Source organism: Eleutherodactylus coqui, chromosome 1 (genome assembly GCF_035609145.1).
Source record: "Eleutherodactylus coqui strain aEleCoq1 chromosome 1, aEleCoq1.hap1, whole genome shotgun sequence".
Taxonomy (NCBI): domain Eukaryota; kingdom Metazoa; phylum Chordata; class Amphibia; order Anura; family Eleutherodactylidae; genus Eleutherodactylus; species Eleutherodactylus coqui.
Window position 1 is genome coordinate 52,938,683 of NC_089837.1, and position 20,920 is coordinate 52,959,602.

At 41.5% G+C, this 20,920-nt stretch overlaps 1 protein-coding gene across 1 annotated transcript in view; it reads left to right on the top strand.

The window, feature by feature from the left end:
* The first annotated feature begins 4,030 nt into the window (after window positions 1–4,030).
* LOC136620948 (cytochrome P450 2K6-like) overlaps window positions 4,031–20,920 on the top strand; it is a 54,880-nt gene continuing 37,990 nt past the window's right edge. The window contains exons 1-4 of the mRNA XM_066596061.1: window positions 4,031–4,190; window positions 4,279–4,478; window positions 6,241–6,403; window positions 9,696–9,845. Coding sequence (XP_066452158.1) covers window positions 4,296–4,478; window positions 6,241–6,403; window positions 9,696–9,845 — 496 coding nt within the window. The 5' untranslated portion in view covers window positions 4,031–4,190; window positions 4,279–4,295. The remainder of the gene's footprint in view (window positions 4,191–4,278; window positions 4,479–6,240; window positions 6,404–9,695; window positions 9,846–20,920) is intronic.

A 20,920-nucleotide genomic window follows, 5' to 3' on the forward strand; every position in this document is an offset into this window, starting at 1 on the left:
GTCAGTTGACGCAGAAACGCTGTGCTTATTCATTTAAACCCATTTTTATCTTTATCTTGATGTATGTTTTTTTGGGGGAATAAAACTTAGCTTACTATGAACATGTGTTTCTAGTAGCTCATTCCCTATATACCTTTAAGGGTCTGTATTGAAGCGCAGCTGTAAAAAGGTTTTTCGGTTTTTTCTCCATCACACTCCAGTGGGATTTGACTGGCCACTTTGTCTCTGGACATCCGCACATACAATAGTCGATCTTTAGGCAAGCTCAAAGTAGCTTCCTTTGGTTGTTTCCCATAGCAATAGCATTCTTTAACCTTTACTCCAAAGGGATAGCATCACAGAATCCTTTGGTGGGTACACCTCTTGCCATGTCCTTATAGGCATGTGGTCTGCTTCCAACCACACACAGATTTTCTCATTTATCCATTTCTATTTGAGCATTCATCAACTGGAAATTCTTATTCATTTCCATTTGATCTTTTAATTCCTGGTGCTTGGCATTCATCTGCAACATCGGCCTGAGGAGTTCTTCCATAGCTCACTCCAACAGCAGTAAGGACTGTCTCTGGAATTTTGGCCTTCTAGTCCTTTAAATTTCTGCAATGCTCACAGCAGACTTATCACATCCAGTCGCAGTCACTCTTCAGACACACTGGCTCTTTAATGCAACATATCTTGCACCAATGGACAATTTCTCCATGTCACCGAACTTCTGGCCGCTCAGGACAACACAACCAGGTTGTGCACCATTTTCCATGCCCGCATCTGACATCCTATTTTGGCAAGTTGGGGATATCTTTCCTTTAAGGTAGATGAAACCCATGTCCAGACCAGAACAGGTGGTAAAACTCAGGAAGCCCATTTATTTTAGCAGCAATAATGGAAACAAAGGTAAGTCTTCACACTGTTGTTTTAGTCACAGTACACATGTATTAAATAAGATAAAACTAACTTCACATAGGCTTATCTATCACAGAGACCTATCACCTCCATACAACAAAGCAATACCATACCCAACCAGGGTGTCAGTCTAGGGGCGTCCTCCCCTGTCAGACCTGTGGCTCACAGCTTGGTCTGCACCGGACCTCAGGCTTGCAGCCCTCACAGCTCCTCCAGAGCTATCTCTCTCTAACTTTTTTCACTTGCAGTAGTGTGGCTGAAGGTTTTAACTCCTTCAAGCACACCCATACAGCTCTCCCTTCTAATCAACTTCTCAGCATGCCTGTTTCTGAAGCCCCTAAAGACCATCCCGTGTTCTGCATTACCACACATTTATGCAATTTTTGTGATCAGCTTTATGCAGAAATAAGTTAGAAGAATTTATTTTTACAATAAGGTGAAATGAGAACATTTATTTTGTGGAATTGCCTAGAATAACCCTTGGCCCTGCTGAGGTGGGCTTTGCTACTATAAAGGTGGATATTGTGCTTTATGGCATTCAGTGGTGATTTACCCGAGGAAGAGGTTTGTCTAAACCTGGAAACATGTTGTCTTGTCTCTGCTTCCTGGAATAAACTTTTGATGTATAATTACCTACTGTGGTGTGTGAGCTGATTCAGAGCTCCGGGATATTTTCTTTCAGTGTGGTGCCATACAGGGGGATTATTAATGTGCCGCCATACAAGGGGTGGCATTACAGTATGGAGCCATACAGGTGTCAGTATTAGTGCTATACCATACAGAGTTGCAGTATTAATGTGGGGCCATACAGAGGTCAGTTTTGCAATAGTAATAGTATGGGGCTATACAGGGGTCAGTATTGCTGTGTGACTCCATACAGGGGAAGATGTTATATTGTGGAACCATACAGGTAGCAGTATTGCTATATAAGGCCATACAGAGGGTGATATTACTGTGTGGAATCATTCAGGCAGAAACATTACTGTGGGGTCATACAAGGGGAAATATAACTGTGAGGCCACATGGAGGCAGTATTACAGTGTGGATCATACAGGGGTAGTATTACTGTGTGAGGCCATGCGATGGGCACTGTTACTCACTGGGGCCATAAAAGGGACATTATTACTCAGTGAAAATACAGAGGCCATTATTATGAGCATAAAAGGGGCATTTTTACTCGGGGGGGGGGCACTAAAAGCAACACTTACAGGAGCCTACATTGAGCCCAAAAGAGGAGAAACTATTACTGTATAGGACACTATGGGTGACATGATTACTATCTGGGGCATTATAAATGGGGAAATTCTTTGGAAGTGTGACAAACATAGGAAAAGTGCTGGAAAAGTGACGAGCCAAAGATCTCTGGGTGCCAGATTCAGCAGAGGCAGGTTGTGCCATTGATCTTCTATTACACTACCAATGCCCCTGGCAATCTGTTGGGATCAGCGCTGTAGCACTCTGCACATGGCATCCTGAATTAACTGAATGTGACATGATGGTAGAATATTTCTGTATCTAGGTGCCCACTTTTTTTTCTTTAACATTCATTTTTTTAAAGTAAATTTAGAGAGCATATACAAAGTATAGAAAAATCTTTAAAGAATTAAGCAGCGTTTTTCTGGGGTCACACGTATATTTTTGCCCAGGGCTACACTTTGTCTAAAACCATCCAGGATTGCACTTCTGGCCATAACAACTGATGCAGACATCCGACTGACAGTAAGCCAGAGGATCAGCTGATCAATTATAATTATGGGTGACATTATTACTATCTGGAGAATTATAGATGGGGAAATTCTTTGAAGGTATGAAAAACATAGGGAGAGTATCACATTCGTCAGAGATAACTTATAGTCGGGGGAAATCAATATGGTGGTCTGGACCAGATGAAGAAAAAGGAAACTGAATGACTTCAGTTGGAGAAAACCTCACCTGTGATTAATGGATATAACGTTTTATGTGTGTGAGGGGGTGATACAGTATGCCTTTGGACTTGTGCTGATCTTCTAATACACTACTAGTGCACCTAGAAAGCGGTTGAAATCTATGTTGCAGCACTCTGCACATCTCATCCTGAATTTACTGAATTCAACATAGTGTTGGTAGAATGTTCTTATTTTTAATTACATTTAGAAAACCTATACAAAGTTTAAGAAATCTTCAAATAATTGGGCAGCTTTCTTCTGGCGCCACACTTTGTTTAAAACCATCCCAGATTACACTTCTTGCCCTGATCATTAATGCAGACATCTGACTCGCGGCACTGACAGCAGGCCGGAGGATCAGCTGATTGATAGGGATCCTGAATGACGGACCCCTGCTGATTAATTACTGATTTCCTATACTGAGGATAAGTTATCAATAGTAAATACCCGGAATACCTCTTCAATTATTTGTCCACTGAAATCCTATCATTCGAACTGATTCCAGAGGATTTCACCAATGATTACATTTAATTTTCTTTATCCTGTTAGTGCTTAATGGTGACACACTGTTAAACTCTCGTTCCTGCAAGACTTAATGGACTGAGTATTTGCATAGCATACTCCTATTTGATTACAATTCTGATTTAAAACTATGTAAATTAGAACTGATAAATAAACCTGAGGAGCTGGATCCAGTCTACCTTCCAGTCACAATCTAAACACCATCAAGGGCTAAAAGAGAACTCTCATTGGGACAATTGCAGGAGCTAAGGTAAGACAAAGAGGTATAAGAGAGGTGATAGACCAACTATTGTTAGTGCATTATAACTCACTGAGATAATAGTCTGTTTACCTGCAGTTCTATGTAGAACCAAATGCTTTTGAAATGGGTTATACCTAATGATGAACTTAGCTCTGCTCCTCTACATACATAGAATCAAAGAATCATAAAATGGTAGAGTTGGGAGGGACCTCCAGGGTCATCGGGTCCAACCCTCTGCTCAGAGCAGGATTTACTAAATCATCCCAGACAGCTATTTGTCCAGCCTTTGTTTGAACACTTCCATTGAAGTAGAACTCACCACCTCCTGTGTAAACATGTTCCACTCATTGATCACCCTCACTGTCAAAGTTTTTTTTCTAATATCTAATTTGTCTCTCCTCCCTTTGAGTTTCATCACATTACTTCTGGTCTCTCCGTGAATAAGTGAGAATAGGGCTGATCCCTCTGCACTGTGACAGCCCTTCAGATATTTGTAGACAGCTATTAAGTCTCCTCTCAGCCTTCTTTTTTGCAAGCTAAACATTCGAAGATCCTTTAACCGTTCCTCATAGGACAGGATTTGCAGACCGCTCACCATCTTGGTAACTGTTCTGTGAACTTGCTCCAGTTACATCAGATGTCATCTGTTACCTACATTATGCAATCATATTTATATTTGTCTTTCCATAGAAACCTTTCCCGGCACCATGGACCTCTCTGATCTCACCACGTTGGTTCTGTCGGTCATTCTGTGCCTTTTTGTTGCCCTAATTTTCTATGGACGGAAAAGAAGTGGTAAATATAATCTGCCCCCCGGACCCAGACCGCTACCCATCATTGGAAATCTGCACATTCTGGACCTGAAGAAACCGTATCAAACACTTCACCAGGTAACATTCAGATTGTATGACTATTGTATCCTGAAGGGTTCAGTAGGCAGGGGAATATAATAAGCTGCATACAGTATAGAGAGTAAATATTTATAGTGATTGTCCACTATATAGAGTACAATAACTTTTGATACAAGAGCCAGACAACAGCAAGCTGATCAAAGGGTCTTGCAGCTATAACTCCCAGCTGTAATAACTAATGGAGCCTAATAACAAGTGCTTAATTTCCTTGCAGCGCCACCAGAGGGAAAAGGAAGCATTGCAATGTTTTTAGTGAAATTTACCTCCATGTAATGGGTGTAAAATGTACACGGTGGGTCCTCCAGAGCAAGAAACTGCAGCCATTTTTAGGGTCCTTATACATACATGGAATTGTTGGTAATGACGAGTGTCGATCAACAAGCATGGTGCTCATCTACCGGACCTTCACACAAGCCAATTCAGACTATTAGGGAACATGTGAACATTTGTCCTTCATAGAGTTCCTTCATCATTGACATCCCCGTTTACAATAGGAGATGTTGTACTAACAACAATAGTTTGTGCAGTATAAACTATGTGATCACTTGATGAACAAGCTTTTGCACCTTTGGCGCGTAACCAGTAATACCTTCACATGGCCCATTAATTCATCATCTGTTATCGGACTCTTCATCAGTTTGTGAATCCAGGATGGTGGTGGTACTTCCTTCACCATTCGTATTCTGAAATGCAATTGGACATTGTTTAAATGAACTATTCTCCAGTATTCACGAACAGGAAACACACGCTGTTCAGCTGAATGTTTCTGGCACAATCGTCTATTTGGGGGTCGCATCTCGATGTCATTGATGAAGTTCACTTCGCTGTAAGGTGTAATAGTGCAACAAACATAGATTTATAAAACTGTCTAAAACAAAAACTTTGTTGCCCATGGCTTTAATTATTAATAGTGTGCTAGATGAAAATGATCTGTGATTGGTTGTTATGGGCAGCAGAGATTTTTTTTTTTCAGTTTTTGGAAATCTGCTCTACAATCTTTGTCCAGGTCAATACTCAGAGGAAACCAGTGTGTTTTTATGCTTTTCATGTTCATTAGCTATTCCTATCCTTACTCCACACTAATATACACTTATATCATATTAAATCACTTATATATTTTTTATATTGAAAACATATTTTGTCCAGCTGCCTGACGAAGAGGTTTTGAACATCAAAATGCATTCACCTGCTGGTTCTCAATGAAGATTTCTTTTATAATACAATTAGCACTATTTCATCATTAAAATGAGCCCACGGCACCAGGTTCTTAGACATATACTGCAGTTATGTTCAAGTATAAGGTTGACGTAGATTATAGCTGAACAACACATGCTGGGTGGGTGCTTCATCTAACAGTTGTTGTGGGATCTCTATGAAAAATTACTTGCCATGTAGAGGGATCATAATCTCCTGTACTTGTGCTGATTATAACGCAAAGAGGTTGGATGAGAGACTTCTAGATCTACTTTGAATCTTGTAAAGTTATATAGTTAATTGCTGAATAGAGTAGCCTCTCCAAGTGAGTAACTGTTCATGCAAGTCCCACTATCAGGACCACTCAAGGATCTAATGCTATTGGTGCCACAAGTCTACTCATGAATTAAAAGGGTTTTTTGGCAAAACTTTTGATGGGCTCCACTGCTTACCGGTACTTAGAGCGCTGCCAAACGTACTATATGTTTATGTGCACCATCCCGGCCTTAAACCCACAATGATGGCTTCATCCCACTTCACTTTGCAGCTCTCTAAGAAGTATGGACCAGTGTACACGATCAAACTAGGGGAAGAGAATGCTATTGTACTTTGTGGATACGAGGTACTGAAAGACGCCCTTGTCAATCATGCAAATGAATTTTCGGGAAGAGCAAAACTGCCACTTTTTGATGAAGTAGCAAAGGGATACGGTAAATATCTTGTTGTTAACACTGATTGGTGAATTGATTTATCAGTCTTATCTTTTCAGTTCTGAAAGGTTGTCCTTTTTCGAAAGCCTTCGATTGTGGGGAGGGTGGGGGCTCCAATTTAGAATGCTCCAACAAAAACTTGTATTACTGAGAAAAGTGGTTGTCTGAGTGTTTGGGAACAGCCATCCCCTACTTTGTATGCTCTACCTGGCTTACTAAAGCATATAACAAGCTTTTTGAAACTAAATCTTAAACCCCAAATCCCTACTGCAGTGGTTGTATCGATTCTTAAAGGGGTATTCCAGTTATGCAATGTTGCTGTAAACTGAATAAGAATGAAAAGCTATTAAGCCCTTAAGGAAAAGTCACCTTTTAGGGATTTTACCCACGTGGTGGTTTTACTGCCCTGTTTTTTGTGTTTTTTTTCTTCACCTACCAAGATTACTTGTGCTGCATTTTTTTCCTGTAACATTCTGGGCCATTTTTGTAAAAAGTTACTTTCTTTTCTTTTGTTTTTTTTAGTTGTAATAAGTTATAGTTTAGTTATAAAAAAAACTAAGAAAAGTTGAAAAGTTTGTTTTTTAACTTAGTTTTTTCAAATTAGTATATTTATGCTAAAGTAAAGGAATGGATTTCTCATTTTGATATATAATATGTATAGCTTTGGATTACAGGGCACATATGGTGATGGTTTTGGTTGGTGTAGGCAGTGGGTCATTTTCTTTTTTATGTGTATTTTTATTTTATCCTGTCATTTTTTTAACTTATTATTGTAACTATTTCTCTTAACATCTGACACTGTGAACAAGCAGTCATTCAAAGAGCATACAGCCTGCAGTCATCTGTACCTTAAACCATACAGCTTACAGTCATTGGCACTTGTACCCATACCTAAACCATACAGCCTGCAGTCATCTGTACCTGTACCCATACCTAAACCATACAGCCTGCAGTCATCTGTACCTGTACCCACGCCTAAACCATACAGCCTGCAGTCATCTGTACCTGTACCCATACCTAAACCATACAGCCTGCAGTCATCTGTACCTGTACCCACTCCTAAACCATACAGCCTGCAGTCATCTGTACCTTACCATCTCATACTGATCGCCTAATTTCTCCACTGAAAACATGCTGCCAGTGAGGAGTCGGGCGCTTAGCAGCAGCATGAGATAACAGCCTGCATTGGTGGTGCAGGGAGAGTCACTCACTGGGGAGGAGCTTTCTACTGGGTTCTGTCAATGGTTTCCCTCTGATTTCACTGTACTGCTCCAAATTGATTAGAAGTGCATGCATGTAAAGTAACTGACAGTAACACAGCGCTGGTCACTCATCGATGCACTTCTGGTTTATTAACATCACGGTACAGATATACTCCATATGACACAGTAGCAGAAGTACACACCACCTGGAATCATATGTACTCATGATTGGCTTAGTTTGTAATGATTAACATATGTTAATGCCTTAAGATGTGTGTTACTACTAAACACATGTTTCTTAGGAAACTAAACTAGAATACTAGTTCTGTAATCCTTGTTTTGGTAACTTTTTTCCAAATAGAGGGGGTCAGACACCGCTATCTCAGGACATTCCTAGACCTGGGAAAGATCTGTGCAATCACAGAAAACGCCCATATGCTTACTGACAAAGGAATGCATATAGCTGCATCCTCTCACCATGCAGGTAGCAGACTACCAAATGAGGGAGCTAATTGCACCTGTGAGGGACAGCCACTTTCATCGGTGTCCCTCACAGGTGCAATTAGCTCCCTCATTTGGTAGTCTGCTACCTGCATAGTGAGAGGATGCAGCCATATGCATTCCTTAGTCAGTAAGTATATGGCCATTTTCTGTGATTGCTTTTATGTTTTTATATTTCCCCTTCTGTGGTGTATTTATGGGAAAGATCTGTGGGAGTATTGTATAGGTATTGTATAGGCTGCCGTCTCATCTGTGTCGCCACTTTAGTAAATGGCCAATTACTCTTAACCCATCTCTGGCAGTATTACTCCAGGAATACTTCAAGTGATCGTTGGTGGCTGCACACAACTATCTCGCTCTCGCTCTTCTAACACCTGCGCGTCTCACTTCTGGACACTCTCACTACACAACACTTTATCTGTCCAGGCTGAAACTCCTCCCCCAGTTTTCTAGACTAGATTTGCGTCACCCTCTGTTTCGGGAAGCAGGAACATCTGATCTAAGTGTTACAGCATCAGCTTTGCATGTTGTATTACAATGTGTATATATTTGGCATCATTGCTCACAGGAAAATTATAAGATTAATTTTTGGAGTAAATGTTCAATGGATAAGCATTTGTAATCCTTTCCCACCAATGGATATATCATGACTAGTAATAGGAAATTATAGTACCAGTGTTTCTAGTTCAGGAAATGTGAAGGTAGTGGTGAAGGACTGTTTTTTTAATGTTGCTGGTCAATATGCACTGCCAGCTATTCATGTGGACATTTGTGAGGTGTCCTTTATTGGAGTCTCCACAGAGGTGTGCAGCTACAAACTGCCAGACTAAGTACTTCTGTATCCATAGCAACTGAGGCCACAGGTTTGTGGGGGATGTAGTCCGGCTGTAATCCCTCATTCTGCTCAGAGACCATGTGACTGATCACACGACAGTGACATAACCACCAGTGCAGTCAGTACACAAGCTATGTATGTGTATGTGAGATGCCATTTTTTGGAGTTTCCATACAGGTGTGCGGCAGTCTCACAACCAGGTACAAACCTCTAGACTGGGTACTGCTGTATCCATAGCAACAAATGCTGCAGAGGTTTGTGGGGGATGTAGTCCACCCATAATTCATCATTCAGTGCACAAGGATAAAGGACCTGTGATGACATCACCATCATGTGATCAGGGGCAGAGCTAAGAGCTGGTAACTGATTACATGATGGTGACATCACAGCTGCTGTCAGGCTCAGCATGTAACTCACACAGGACACACGGACTGATGGACAAGTGTGTGTTAGCACTTTGATGTTGCAATAGAACAAATATGAACTTCTACAGATAGCATAGGCACACGCGACTTGCTGATTTGGGATTGACATAAGGAATAATTTTTTTATTAAGAATCTATAATCCTACAACAGGAAACAGCAATGATGGTAGCCATTGGGGTAACATTTAGAAATTCCCATACCAGGAACACCAGTGTGGCTTTCTTCTAAAATATCTAAAGCTGAAAAGACAAGTTTTTGACTATTGGATCTGTAGGGAAAATGTTGGTCGCCATCTTGTATGTCTATTTTTTTTTCCTCATGTCCTCAGGCGTTATTTTCGCTCACAATGATAATTGGAAAGTGATGAGACGATTCACTCTGGCAACACTTCGTGATTTTGGAATGGGGAAGGAAACCATTGAAAACAAGATTACCGAAGAATGCGATTTTTTGGTGAATAAGTTCAGATCTTATAAAGGTTGGTGAGCGGTTCAATCATACTGTATTGTGTGTGGTGCTTTGTGAATTGCAATTACAATTACTACACTATCCTACCAAAAATATTTGGACAGCTGAGCAAGAATCAAAAGTATTTATTTTCATATGTTAAAACTTACTGGGCCTTCTTTGGCCCTAGTGATGGATACTCTCCACGGCAAACTTTCTACTAATGGCTGATACACTTCAGCTGATATTTTCCCCCATTCATCCTGCAAACATCTGCAAGTTCTATCAAAGAAGATGCATTAGCCTGTCTACAATGGTGCAAGAAGTGTCGTCTTTGGACAGTTGAGCAATGGAAGAATGTTCTACGGTGTGACAAATCAATCTACTTAATCTTCAAATCAGATGGATGTACTTCGGTGTGGTGGAGCCTGGGAAATGCCTCTATTCTGAGTGCCAACAGCTAAGTATGGTAGAGGCTCTGTTATAATCTAGGGATGTTTTATGTGGCGCTGTCTTGGTTCGTTCATTGTAGTGACAAGAACCATAAACCCAGAGGTGTACCTTGATATTGAAGACAATAATGTGCTGCTGACAATGTGGCAATACTCTGAGAATGGTCAGCAATACTTCCAACAAGAGAATGCGCCTTGTCACAAATCCAATGCGGTTTTATGTTGGTTTGAGAATATAGGTATTCCTTGATTGGAGCAGCCTGCACAAAGTCCTGACTAAATTCTACTGAACACCTTTGGAAAAAAAATGGAACATAGGGTCAGGAAATAAAAACAGCATCCATCTTTGAGAGAACTTGCAAGATGTTTGCAGGATAAATGGAAAGAAATACCGGCTGAAGTGTACCAGATGCTACAAGAAAGTGTGCCATGGAGAGTATCTAATGGCATAAGTATAAACATATGTAAGTAAATATTACTTTTGATACTTGTTCAGGTGTCCAATTACTTTTAGTAAGATAATGTATAATTACAGCCCGGTAAGTCTTACTTTTATTGTGGGTAAAATATGTGAAGGGTTTCTAAGAGATGTTATCCTGGAGGACCTCAAGGAAAATGGCTGTATAATCCATATCAGCATGAGTTTGAGAGATCACTCCTGTCAAACCAACCTGATCAGTATCTACGAGGAGGTAAGTCCTAGAATGAACTTGGGAGAGTCACTGTGAAATAGGATATTTGACAGAACTCAGGATCTTCTCAGGAAACACTTATTTATTGTATGTGCGCACAGGCTCTGGTCGATTAACATCATTCACCTAGAGTGCTTAAAAATAGGATTCTAACAGACTTATACAGTATGGGCAGGCTTATAAAAAGCTAACACTTGGTTATTGGTATATTGGTTTATCTTATCTCTTACACCCGCTTTGTAGATACAGATGCATGGTGAGGAGAAAAGTGTCAAACAAAGGGGGGGGGGGTGGAATGCAATGTGGGCAATCTTAGTATCAAATTAGAACAGTGTGAGCAGAGAAGACTTACAATATACTCCAGGTCTCTTACTGATAAGAGAGCCAATAGCAGTTAAAGTACATAAAATTTTCTATGTCCTCGTACCTCATTTCCCTCCCTTTAATAGCTATCACTGGCTTATAGCCTATCATCCTAATTTAGTGGTCTATGCCCCCATAGACTTGAGTATAGCCTGTGTATTCCATGCTTCATCAGTGTCTATCAATGTTTTAGAGGGATAATATACTGGATTATAGCATATGATCTGTAAACCATGTTCATATATGTAGTAGGTGGTCTTATTGTATGTGCAATCCCCCTACTTGTCTCCCCTTACCCGTGTAGTTAGTATGGTACACTAATGTTTCTGTGATGCGTGTACACATTCTAACTTGTATACATTTATCACAATTATTGGCACAAGTCCAAATTTCCTGTATAGCGTAATCCCACGACCCCCAACAGTCTTTGGTAGGTTCTTCCTTCCTCTTGTTGTCTTTCAGCTGTAGTTCTCCCCTCTGCTAGATTTCTGGGGGGGAGGGGGGTCTCTGTTTGCTGGTGCCTCCTGGGCTTCCAGGGGGGAGCACGGTCTCAGTCTGGGTCTAAAGCACTTCTAGAGGTTTTTAAGGTGAGCTTTAGGGGATCCGTCAGGTGTGCAAAGCAGGCATGATCAGTGTAGGCCACTTTGACTCTGGTCTGGATTTAAAATCCCATCCCAGCAACTTTAACAGCAGTCAGGGTAGACGGCATAACGGTATATGGACCCTTCCACCTTGGTTTGTGAGGCCGCTGGTGCCAATCTTTCACCCAGACGTTTTACCCTGGATGAAAAAAGTACACAGCAATATCCAGACATATAGGTAACTTTTGCACAGCAATAGTCAAACAAGTAGGTAACCTTTCTCCTGCTCTTTCGATGATTGTTGCCATGGTCTTAACCAGGGCAAGTATCTGTTGGTGATTTATCTCTCCCACTATTTTGTTGTCTGCTCTAATCCCCAACTCTACTTGTCTAGGCCTACCCTACATAATCTTCAGAGGGAAATAGCCAGTTATTTTGATGGTGGCAGATCTAATTCTGAGCAGAGTAACAAGTAGGACTTGTGACCATTTTAGGTGAGTCTCCCGACAGAGCTTACCTAAGGCAAGTTTTAAAGTCCAGTTTATGTGCTCAGCCTTTCCTAGGCTCTGAGGTCTGTGTGCAAAGTACAATTTCCATCTGATCGTGAGGCAGCTGGCTAGCTCTTGCTTGAACTCTGCAGCAAAGGCTGGTCCATTGTATGACCAAATCCGCATCGATAGGCCATGTCTTGGAATTGTCTCAGTAGTGCTCTGGCCACTTCGGTCAATTTTTCAGTCCTAGTGGGGTAGGCCTCCATCCACTCTGTAAGTGCAGACATAGACCCAGGGGATACTTCTATCCGCCAGCTGCAGGCATTCAAGCAAAATCCACTAGTACATCTTGGAAGAGAGCAGCTCCATAAGATTGTATCCCTAGCATCTTCAGAGGTCCTTGTCTGGGGCTATTTTCAGCGTAAATGACACATTTTCTGGTTTTTGCCTGGTAAATCTTGGGATGTACAGCGCATCTTGGATTAGATCTTCCATAGTGGATATCTTAATGATATCCGTTGCTAGTGCTGTTGGGGCCACACTTCTTCCATCCGAGGGAATGAACCAACCCTCAGGGAAGTATTTTCCATCTTCTGTCTTTAGTCACACCTGTTCACTTTGATTGTGGCAGGGCTTCCAGTTGCTGAGGGGAACCAGGAAAAGTTTGTACCTTCGAAGAACTTTCGGCTTTTTGGAGAGTGGCAGATTGCTTGGCATCAACATCTGCCTCTGTTTCCTTGTGCAACGAGTGAGTCTCCCTTCTGTTTTCCTTTGCAGTTAGTGACCCACACTTCTTCTCACAGTTCCGGAATGAGAGGAGCGTGCTTCGCTTCTTGACCCGCTGAAGGGGTCAGACTTTTTTTTTTTCAGGGCCCCATGAACATGGAGGGGGAGGAGGGCATACTTCGATTCAGTGAAGATATTGACTTTCAACCCAGCTTCCAGCTGTAGGTTTTTTCTGAGAAGTGCAATAAGTTCTGCCTTTTGAGCTGAAGTTCCTTTGGGCAGCAGTTCTGCTTTTGTAGTAGCCTGTAGGGTGACCACTGCATATGCCTTCTTCCATGCAGCTGCTACCAGCTGTGTACTATTCAACATCAGGAGCTTCAAGCAGTGTGTGTCATATCCGGATGGCTGCTGACTTCATCCATCACCTCACAGCAGTTATGGTTTGTAAGATCTTGGCCCAGGGTTAGCTTGTCAGCTTCCATAACCAAGGCCACTGTTGCTGCCAGTCTTCTCAGGCAGGAAGGCCATCCCATGTCTGCATTATCAAGTTGCTTGGACAGATAGGCAACAGGTTAATGCCATGATCCCATCATCTGGGTGAGAACGCCAATCACCAGTCCCTTCTCATGAACATACAGAATAAGTAGTTTCTTTTCTCCGGATTAGGCAAGGTACTTTTAGAGGAGCTTGCTTGATATTGTCATAGGCCCTTGTATGTTCCTGCTTCCAGCAGAAGGGGGCATCTTCACCTACCTTTGTGACTTCATAAAGGGGTTTGGCCATTTCAGCAAAGCTAGGTATCCATATTCTGCAGAATTCGTCAGCTCCAAGGCATTCTCTGACTTTTTCTTCTGGTGGTTGGTACAGGGATATTGCAGAAGGCCTACTTTCAACTGCTAGTTGTACCTTCCCTTCTGAGATATGAAGTCCCAGGTATTTAACAGCTGCTTGGCAGATCTGTGACTTCTTCCTTGAGACTTTGTATCTGGCTTCATAGAGATAACGAAGCATTGTCTTAGTGTTATGCAGACTTCGTTCACAGGTAGATTCAATTATTAGGAGGTCATCCACATACTGTAGCAATACATTGCCTGGCTGGGAATTCTTAGGTCAATAGCAAGAGCTTCTCCGAAGAGTGCGGGTGAGTTTTTGAGCCCTTGGGGCAAATGGTACTTTTCTCCAGTTCTTGGGGCTTCCCGTTGCAACGCAAAGATAAGCTTATCCTTTGTCAGCCTCGCGTTGAAGAAAGTTTCTTTCAAATTCAGCACAGTGAAGTGAGTTGCTTCTCCTGGTATCAGTCGAAGCAGTGTGTACGGGCTGGGCACGGTTTGATGCAAAGTAATCACAGCTTGATTCACTGCTCTGAGATCCTGAACTAGGCGATACTCTGCTCTTCTAGGTTTCTTTACAGGCCAAAGAGGTGTGTTCCATGGTGATTGGCATCTCTTTAGGATACCATGCTTCAGAAACTTTTCTAGATGCAGTGCGATGCCCTGGCCGGTCGCAGATGGTAGACTGTATTGTTTGATTGACACTGGTTGTGCTCCTGGCTTCAGCTGCACTGCGACTGGAGGTATATTCTTGTTAAGTAGTCAGATGTAGAACCACTGTATGGTCCCCCTGGGCAGAAAAACCAGTTGGTGAAACTGACAGCTGACCCAGAGACCGGAACATCACTCCTTAGCGCGCATAGCTTGGTAAGAGGTGGAAACTAGGACTAAGCTAGCCCTGCACTGGTGAAGAGTATGAAATCCTTGCCTAACAGAGCAGGTTCATCGTCCTGACAACGGTCCTAAGCTGGAACCTGGGCGCTGACTAACCCTGTCATGACCCTAACACCAGATCAGCTCGTATCAAACAGGAACAGAGATTGAGGGTGAGAGTAGGCAACAGAATCTGGAAGGTGCAGACTGGAGATTAGTATCAACAGAGATCACTGTAGAAGCAGCAGCCACAAGCTGTCATACAATTCTGAGCTAGTCCTGGTGGATCCTCTTCTGCCCATACTCCTAGAAGTTTCATTACTAGGTCCAGGGTGGGACTGGAGTGATCTGGCTCATGAATGACAGCAAACAATCTGCATACTTTCTCCTGAGGCACTGTGGATGAAAGGATGTGGGCAGTAGTTGGAACATATTTTTCAAGTTGTAAAGACATCTGTCCTTCCGGTTCAAAGGACACTTGGGCCTGTAGTTTTCTCATCATATTCTATCCCAATTTTGGTACTGGACAGTCCAGTGGATACAGGAATTGATCAGTGACTTCTTTGGGTTATAACTGAATATTCAGCTTCGGTATCAACCATAAAGTTCACAGAATGACCCCATACATTTACTCTGACCATAGCTTCCTGTGGGCCCAGCAGATAGGAACCTGGTCATCCTCATTCAGCATTATCTTCATACATCAGAACAATAGGAGTAGAACAAGATGGAAGTTGTGGGGGCGGGCCTCAGTGGCTCTGCCATGTGCTTATCTCTGGTTGCCATTTTGGTCCTAGCCCCTTCCTCCTTCTCTTCCTGTATGAGTAGAGGAAGTAAGGGGGCAGTCTCTACTCCAGTGAGCATGCTTCATGCACCTTCTGCATTGATCTCCAGCAAAGGGGTGGTGTTGGGGCCCACCCTTCTGTACATATGAAGGAGGGGGGTTGTTTCGGGTGCTGCAGGGGGGTTTGGCTGTCTTGACTGGATTGCTGCAGGCCATCTTTTTAATTTTTAAACAGTCCTTTGTTCTCCAGCCATTGTGCGCTGTAACTTTCTTCTAATGTCACTATTAGCATCCCAGTTTGGGTCGACTTCAGAATGCTATGTATTTGCTATATCATGTTGGATTATGCTCTGTCAAAAACTCACTAAAACTTGATAATCCCCTTTCTGATGATTTTTTAATTAACATTCCTATTTGCATAAACTTATAATAAAGACAGTAATTCACTTCATTACAAGTCTCTATTCCATTAATGTAAGATGCGTACCGCTGCGAAAATTCCTACATTAGAAGGTCAACACACATTTCCCCCTCCCTTTTTCCCACTGGACGGTCTGGCTGAGAGGGACAAAGGGGTGCGGAGGTGGCATTCCACTTTGCTGGCTATCGGAGCTTCTCAAGAATCAAGCATCAACCATTGATCTATTCCTGTACACAATAACAATTTTGCACTGTCTAAGGATACTCTCAAATTACCACGTAATAATCCTTTCTCTCCCTCTGAAAGTTTTTTTTTCCCAGATTCTGCACGAACTTGCATAGGGGGTACAAAGGCAGGCAACTAAGAAATAAACAGAATAGATGGCCTACAATACCCAGAGTTATCAAAATTGGGATAATTCAGTTTAGAAAAAAGATGGCTGAGGGACAACCTAATAACTATGTATAAATATATCAAGGGACAATACAGAAATCTCTACAATGCTCTGTTTATACCAAGGACTATGACTGTAACAAGGGGGCACCCTCTACATCTAGAGGATAGAAGTTTTCTCCACTGACATAGAAGGGGGTTCTTTACAGTAAGAGCAGTGAGGCCATGGAACTTTCTGCCTGAGGATGTGGTGATGGCAATTTCTATAAAACAGTTTAAGAGGGGCCTGGATGTTTTTCTGGACCGATAAAATATTATGTTATCTTTGATAAATTCAAAAGGGTTGTTGACCCAGGAATTATTCTGATTGCCAGATTGGAGTCAGGAATTTGTTTTCCCTTGAATGGGAATTTTTCGTCTTCCTCTGGATCAACATGGGGGGGGGGGGGGGGGTAATAGGCTGAACTTGATGGAAATGCGTCTTTTTTCAGCCTTACATACTATGTCACTATGTTAATTTTATCTGGGGTAGAATGGGTCCAGCAAAGGAGATTTTTCTGAAGATCCACCATCCAGCTGAGGTCTTCATGATCTACTGCATAGTCACTTTCAGATGGCTATGACTTCTAATGGGCCTTATTATGGCAGATGTCTTATCACATTAGTACTCAACACTTTGAAAATCCTCTAGTTCACCAGTGCAATCTTGTTAGTAGTCTTTCAGTGTATTTACTAATTGGCTATTTACACGGGACGATTATTGCTCAAAATTCATTCAAACGAACGAAACTGATCGATAAAATGTAAATGCAAAAAAGTTGTTTACTATTCGTATATTACTCATCGCGTACTTTCTGTCAGTAGGAAAGCTGTTGCAGGATTGCAGCCTTGTCATTCCGTGTAAACGCTCCCCACTCATCACTTCACATAGATGAAGCGCTGAGTGAATAGCCAGCCAGAAGTCCACAATCCAGCAGTGAAGTCTGTCAGTCTAAACACTCTGCAGGAGCGCTAATGACCTTAGCGGTGAGCTCAGTCCTGGTGCAGTCATTTACCTGACTGTCATCCCATGTTAAAGGGCGATAAGCAATGATGTATCAGTCTTCTTGATAGTGATCTATTTGGATTCACGTTCAAGACCACCTTTAAATAAGGCTAGTTTGCTCTTAAAAGAATTGGCCAGAGGTAGAAAAACCATTTGCTTTTGAATGGAGCTGAACTACAATCCTAGATAGTGCCACTCTAGTCCATAAGATGTGTTTACAAAAACAAAAAACCCAAACAAAACCTACTATGGTGCGGGACTTCTACACTACCAGTCAAAAGTTTTGGAACACCAATTATTTCAGTTTTACGTGATAGTTACAGTTTAATTTTCAGATGTTTATTTTATGCTTTCATTTCAAAGTTCAAGTTTACCCCATTAGAGACCAAGCCTGTTTGCGCCTTAATGACCAGGCCGAATTTTCAAAATCTGACATGTCACTTTAACATAGAACAACTCCATAAAGGTTTTGCATATCCAAGTAATTCTGACATTGTTGTTTTGCCACATTTTGTACTTCATTTAGGTGGTAAAAATACAGATAGAATTTGGGAAAATTAAAAAAGAAATTGTCATTTACATTATAAACTGCAATATCTGAAATATGTGCAAACGTACTGTACAAGTTTTTGATAAGACATATATTTCCAACTGTTTACTTTATTCTGGAATCACAATTAAAAAACTTTAGTTTTTTTAAAACCATTTCGGAGACACCTTTAACATTAATTATCACAATTTTGAGAAACCATTTGTTTTTCTAAGCTAAGCCAAGATTGCAAAGGCTCATAGATGTCGGAATGATACCCCAATAAATGACCACATTTAAAAAAATACACCCCTTAATATATTCACTGAGGGGTCTCATTAGTATTTTGAGCCCACGTTTTTAATGCAATTTAGAGGATAAAAGTCATATTTTTGCAAATGTCATTTTAAAGACAGTTTTTAGTCTAAAGTGCACCCCAAAACAGATACCCATCTTTGTCCTGTGTTTAGAAACATACCCATTGTGGCAAAATCTTATGTCTCTATGCACAACAGGGCCCAAAGCGAAAGGAGGAGCCAGTGGCTTTCAGAACAGATTTTGCTTGAAGGTGTTTCATGCTCCATTGCCCACTTGTAGAGCCCTTGAGCTGCAAAAACAATTGAGAACCCCCACCCTATTTTGAAAACTAAACCCCCTTATTGAATTCATCTAGGGCTGCACTGTGTATTTTGAGCACCCCCTTACCCTCAGTTTTCAATGACTAAGCAAAGCAGAAGGAAAACATTTTGATTTTAAATTTTTTCGCAATTGTCATTTTAAAAACAAGGTTTTTCCATACAGCATACATATGAATGAAGACTTGTACTGCAAAATGGATATGCTGGTTAGTCCTGTCTTCAGAAACATACCCATTGTGGCCCTAATCTGCTTACTGGATACATAACTAGGCATGTAATGGAGGTAATACTCTTTTGCCTTTCAGGGCACAACTGAATAAATTCCAGGCACCATTGCTCACTTGAGCAGAAAAAAATTGACACTCTAAAAAGAATCCCCCCTTCCACCTTTCTGGCATTCGCTAAATCTTAGATAAAAGTAATGTAAAACTGTGCGGTATTTGTCAAAATAGGGGCACATGGGGCAATAAAACAGGGTATCCTTCCTCCGCCCATGCTTGCTGCAAACCCAACACTTTTTGGGGGGTTATTTCTTGACCTCAATGACAGAGATGGGATGTAGAACGTGGTGCTCTGTGAACCTGCACACCTCCTCTGACATGTAAGCTTGCTGAGGTGCAGTGGTCTCAGAGCAGAAGGCACTCAACAAGCTGCTCCTGGAAATGCAGGAAGAGAAGTATTGCCGGGGACTTTTTGTAAATTAAGTAAGAATTACAGAGACCCGCAGCAGATCCCAGCTGGATACGGTCATGTAATGTACTGTATATAACTGCGTACTTATGCAGGCAGTCATGTGTGGTACATCTTTTGTTTGTTCGTTTGTTTATATTTCCTGCGCTGTTTATTACCCCATTCTCAATGCTTCACAATTTCTCTGTATAACAGACCTACACTCCTACGGGTTATAATGTCTGTCTTTGGTTAATTGATTTTTTTTCTTGCCATTATGATAGTAATGCAGTCTGTCCTGAAGAGCAGCACTGTCCATATCCTACCCTACAGTGTATAATGCAGTCTGTTCCAACAATGGTTATATATAATCAAAGGGTTTGAAAGTAATCTAAAAATGTTGAGATGCCGGTAGGAATAGTTTGTATCCAATTTCAAACCATAATTTGCTTTTTGATGATTTTCCCTGAAAAGCCCCATTGGTTAAAATCATGAATTCAGAATATTGTGGCATTTCAGGTTAAAATTTTAGAATATTTTTTAGGTTAACTTATTTTTGAACCTTTTGAATCATTTCATGTTGTTTGCTAGACTTAAACTGTGTTAATGTTAAAAATATCTAGAAACGTTGGAAGTGTTAAAACTTTTGGCCTGCAGTGTATGAGAGTATTTCAGTACAGGTGACACTACCACACTGGGTCATACTCGTGGAGAAAGTTTTGATTGTACATTTGAGTGCAGCATGTTTAAAAAAGTTTGCCCAGCTGTACGCTATTGTCCATCTTTACACTATGGAAGATAGTTGATCAGCAAAGGTTTCCAGGTGATCAATTGTTGGCCGAGCCAGTCCACTATTGTTGGTAGTTCATGTCTTGCCAGAAACGCACAACTTTATTCTCAGCACTGCAATGCAGCAGCTCCATACAGTAGTGCAGTGGCCCAGCAAACAGCTAATCACTGGGGGACCCAGATGATAGTGTAGTGTCCCAGAGTAGGGACACTCCAGCACTTTATCTACTTTCTGTGGTGTGTATGTGTTTGTACTGTTAAATGTGGTAGACTGTGTATTGTGTATTGCTTTGTCTGGGTCAATGTAAGTTCATTTGTCTGTTTGTGTAACCTAATCTTGAGTGACTGTCCAGAACTGACCCTAACCTTGTGTGTCTTGTCAGTCATCTTAAGCAGCCCTGGGATTGGCTGAGCAAATCACCCTATAGTTGTACATATAACTGTAGAGGTTAGTTTTTGGGCAGCAGTTGGTGTAGTAGTTAATGAGTAAGGTGGTTGGCTGTAGAATGAAGGAGAGTGAGGAGGCTGAAAAGTGGAGCTTAACCTAGTCGGGCTTAAACCAGAATTAGTCAGGCCTAAAGTATTGGTCAAGCTCTGTGCAGGAGGCCAGAGTGCAAGGAGCCTTTCATCCTTCCTACAGAGAGGAAGTCTAGACAAGGGAGACCCTTCGGAACCAAGAAGCGAGTCTATCAAGCATGAGTCTAACTAAGCTAAAGCAGTCAGTCGGATTCCCTTAATTCCGTCACAAATACCCATCTGGAAGAATCCTCCAGATAACTTACACTGGTGGGTCCATCTTCCTGTACAGAGAAGAAGCTAAGAAATATGTG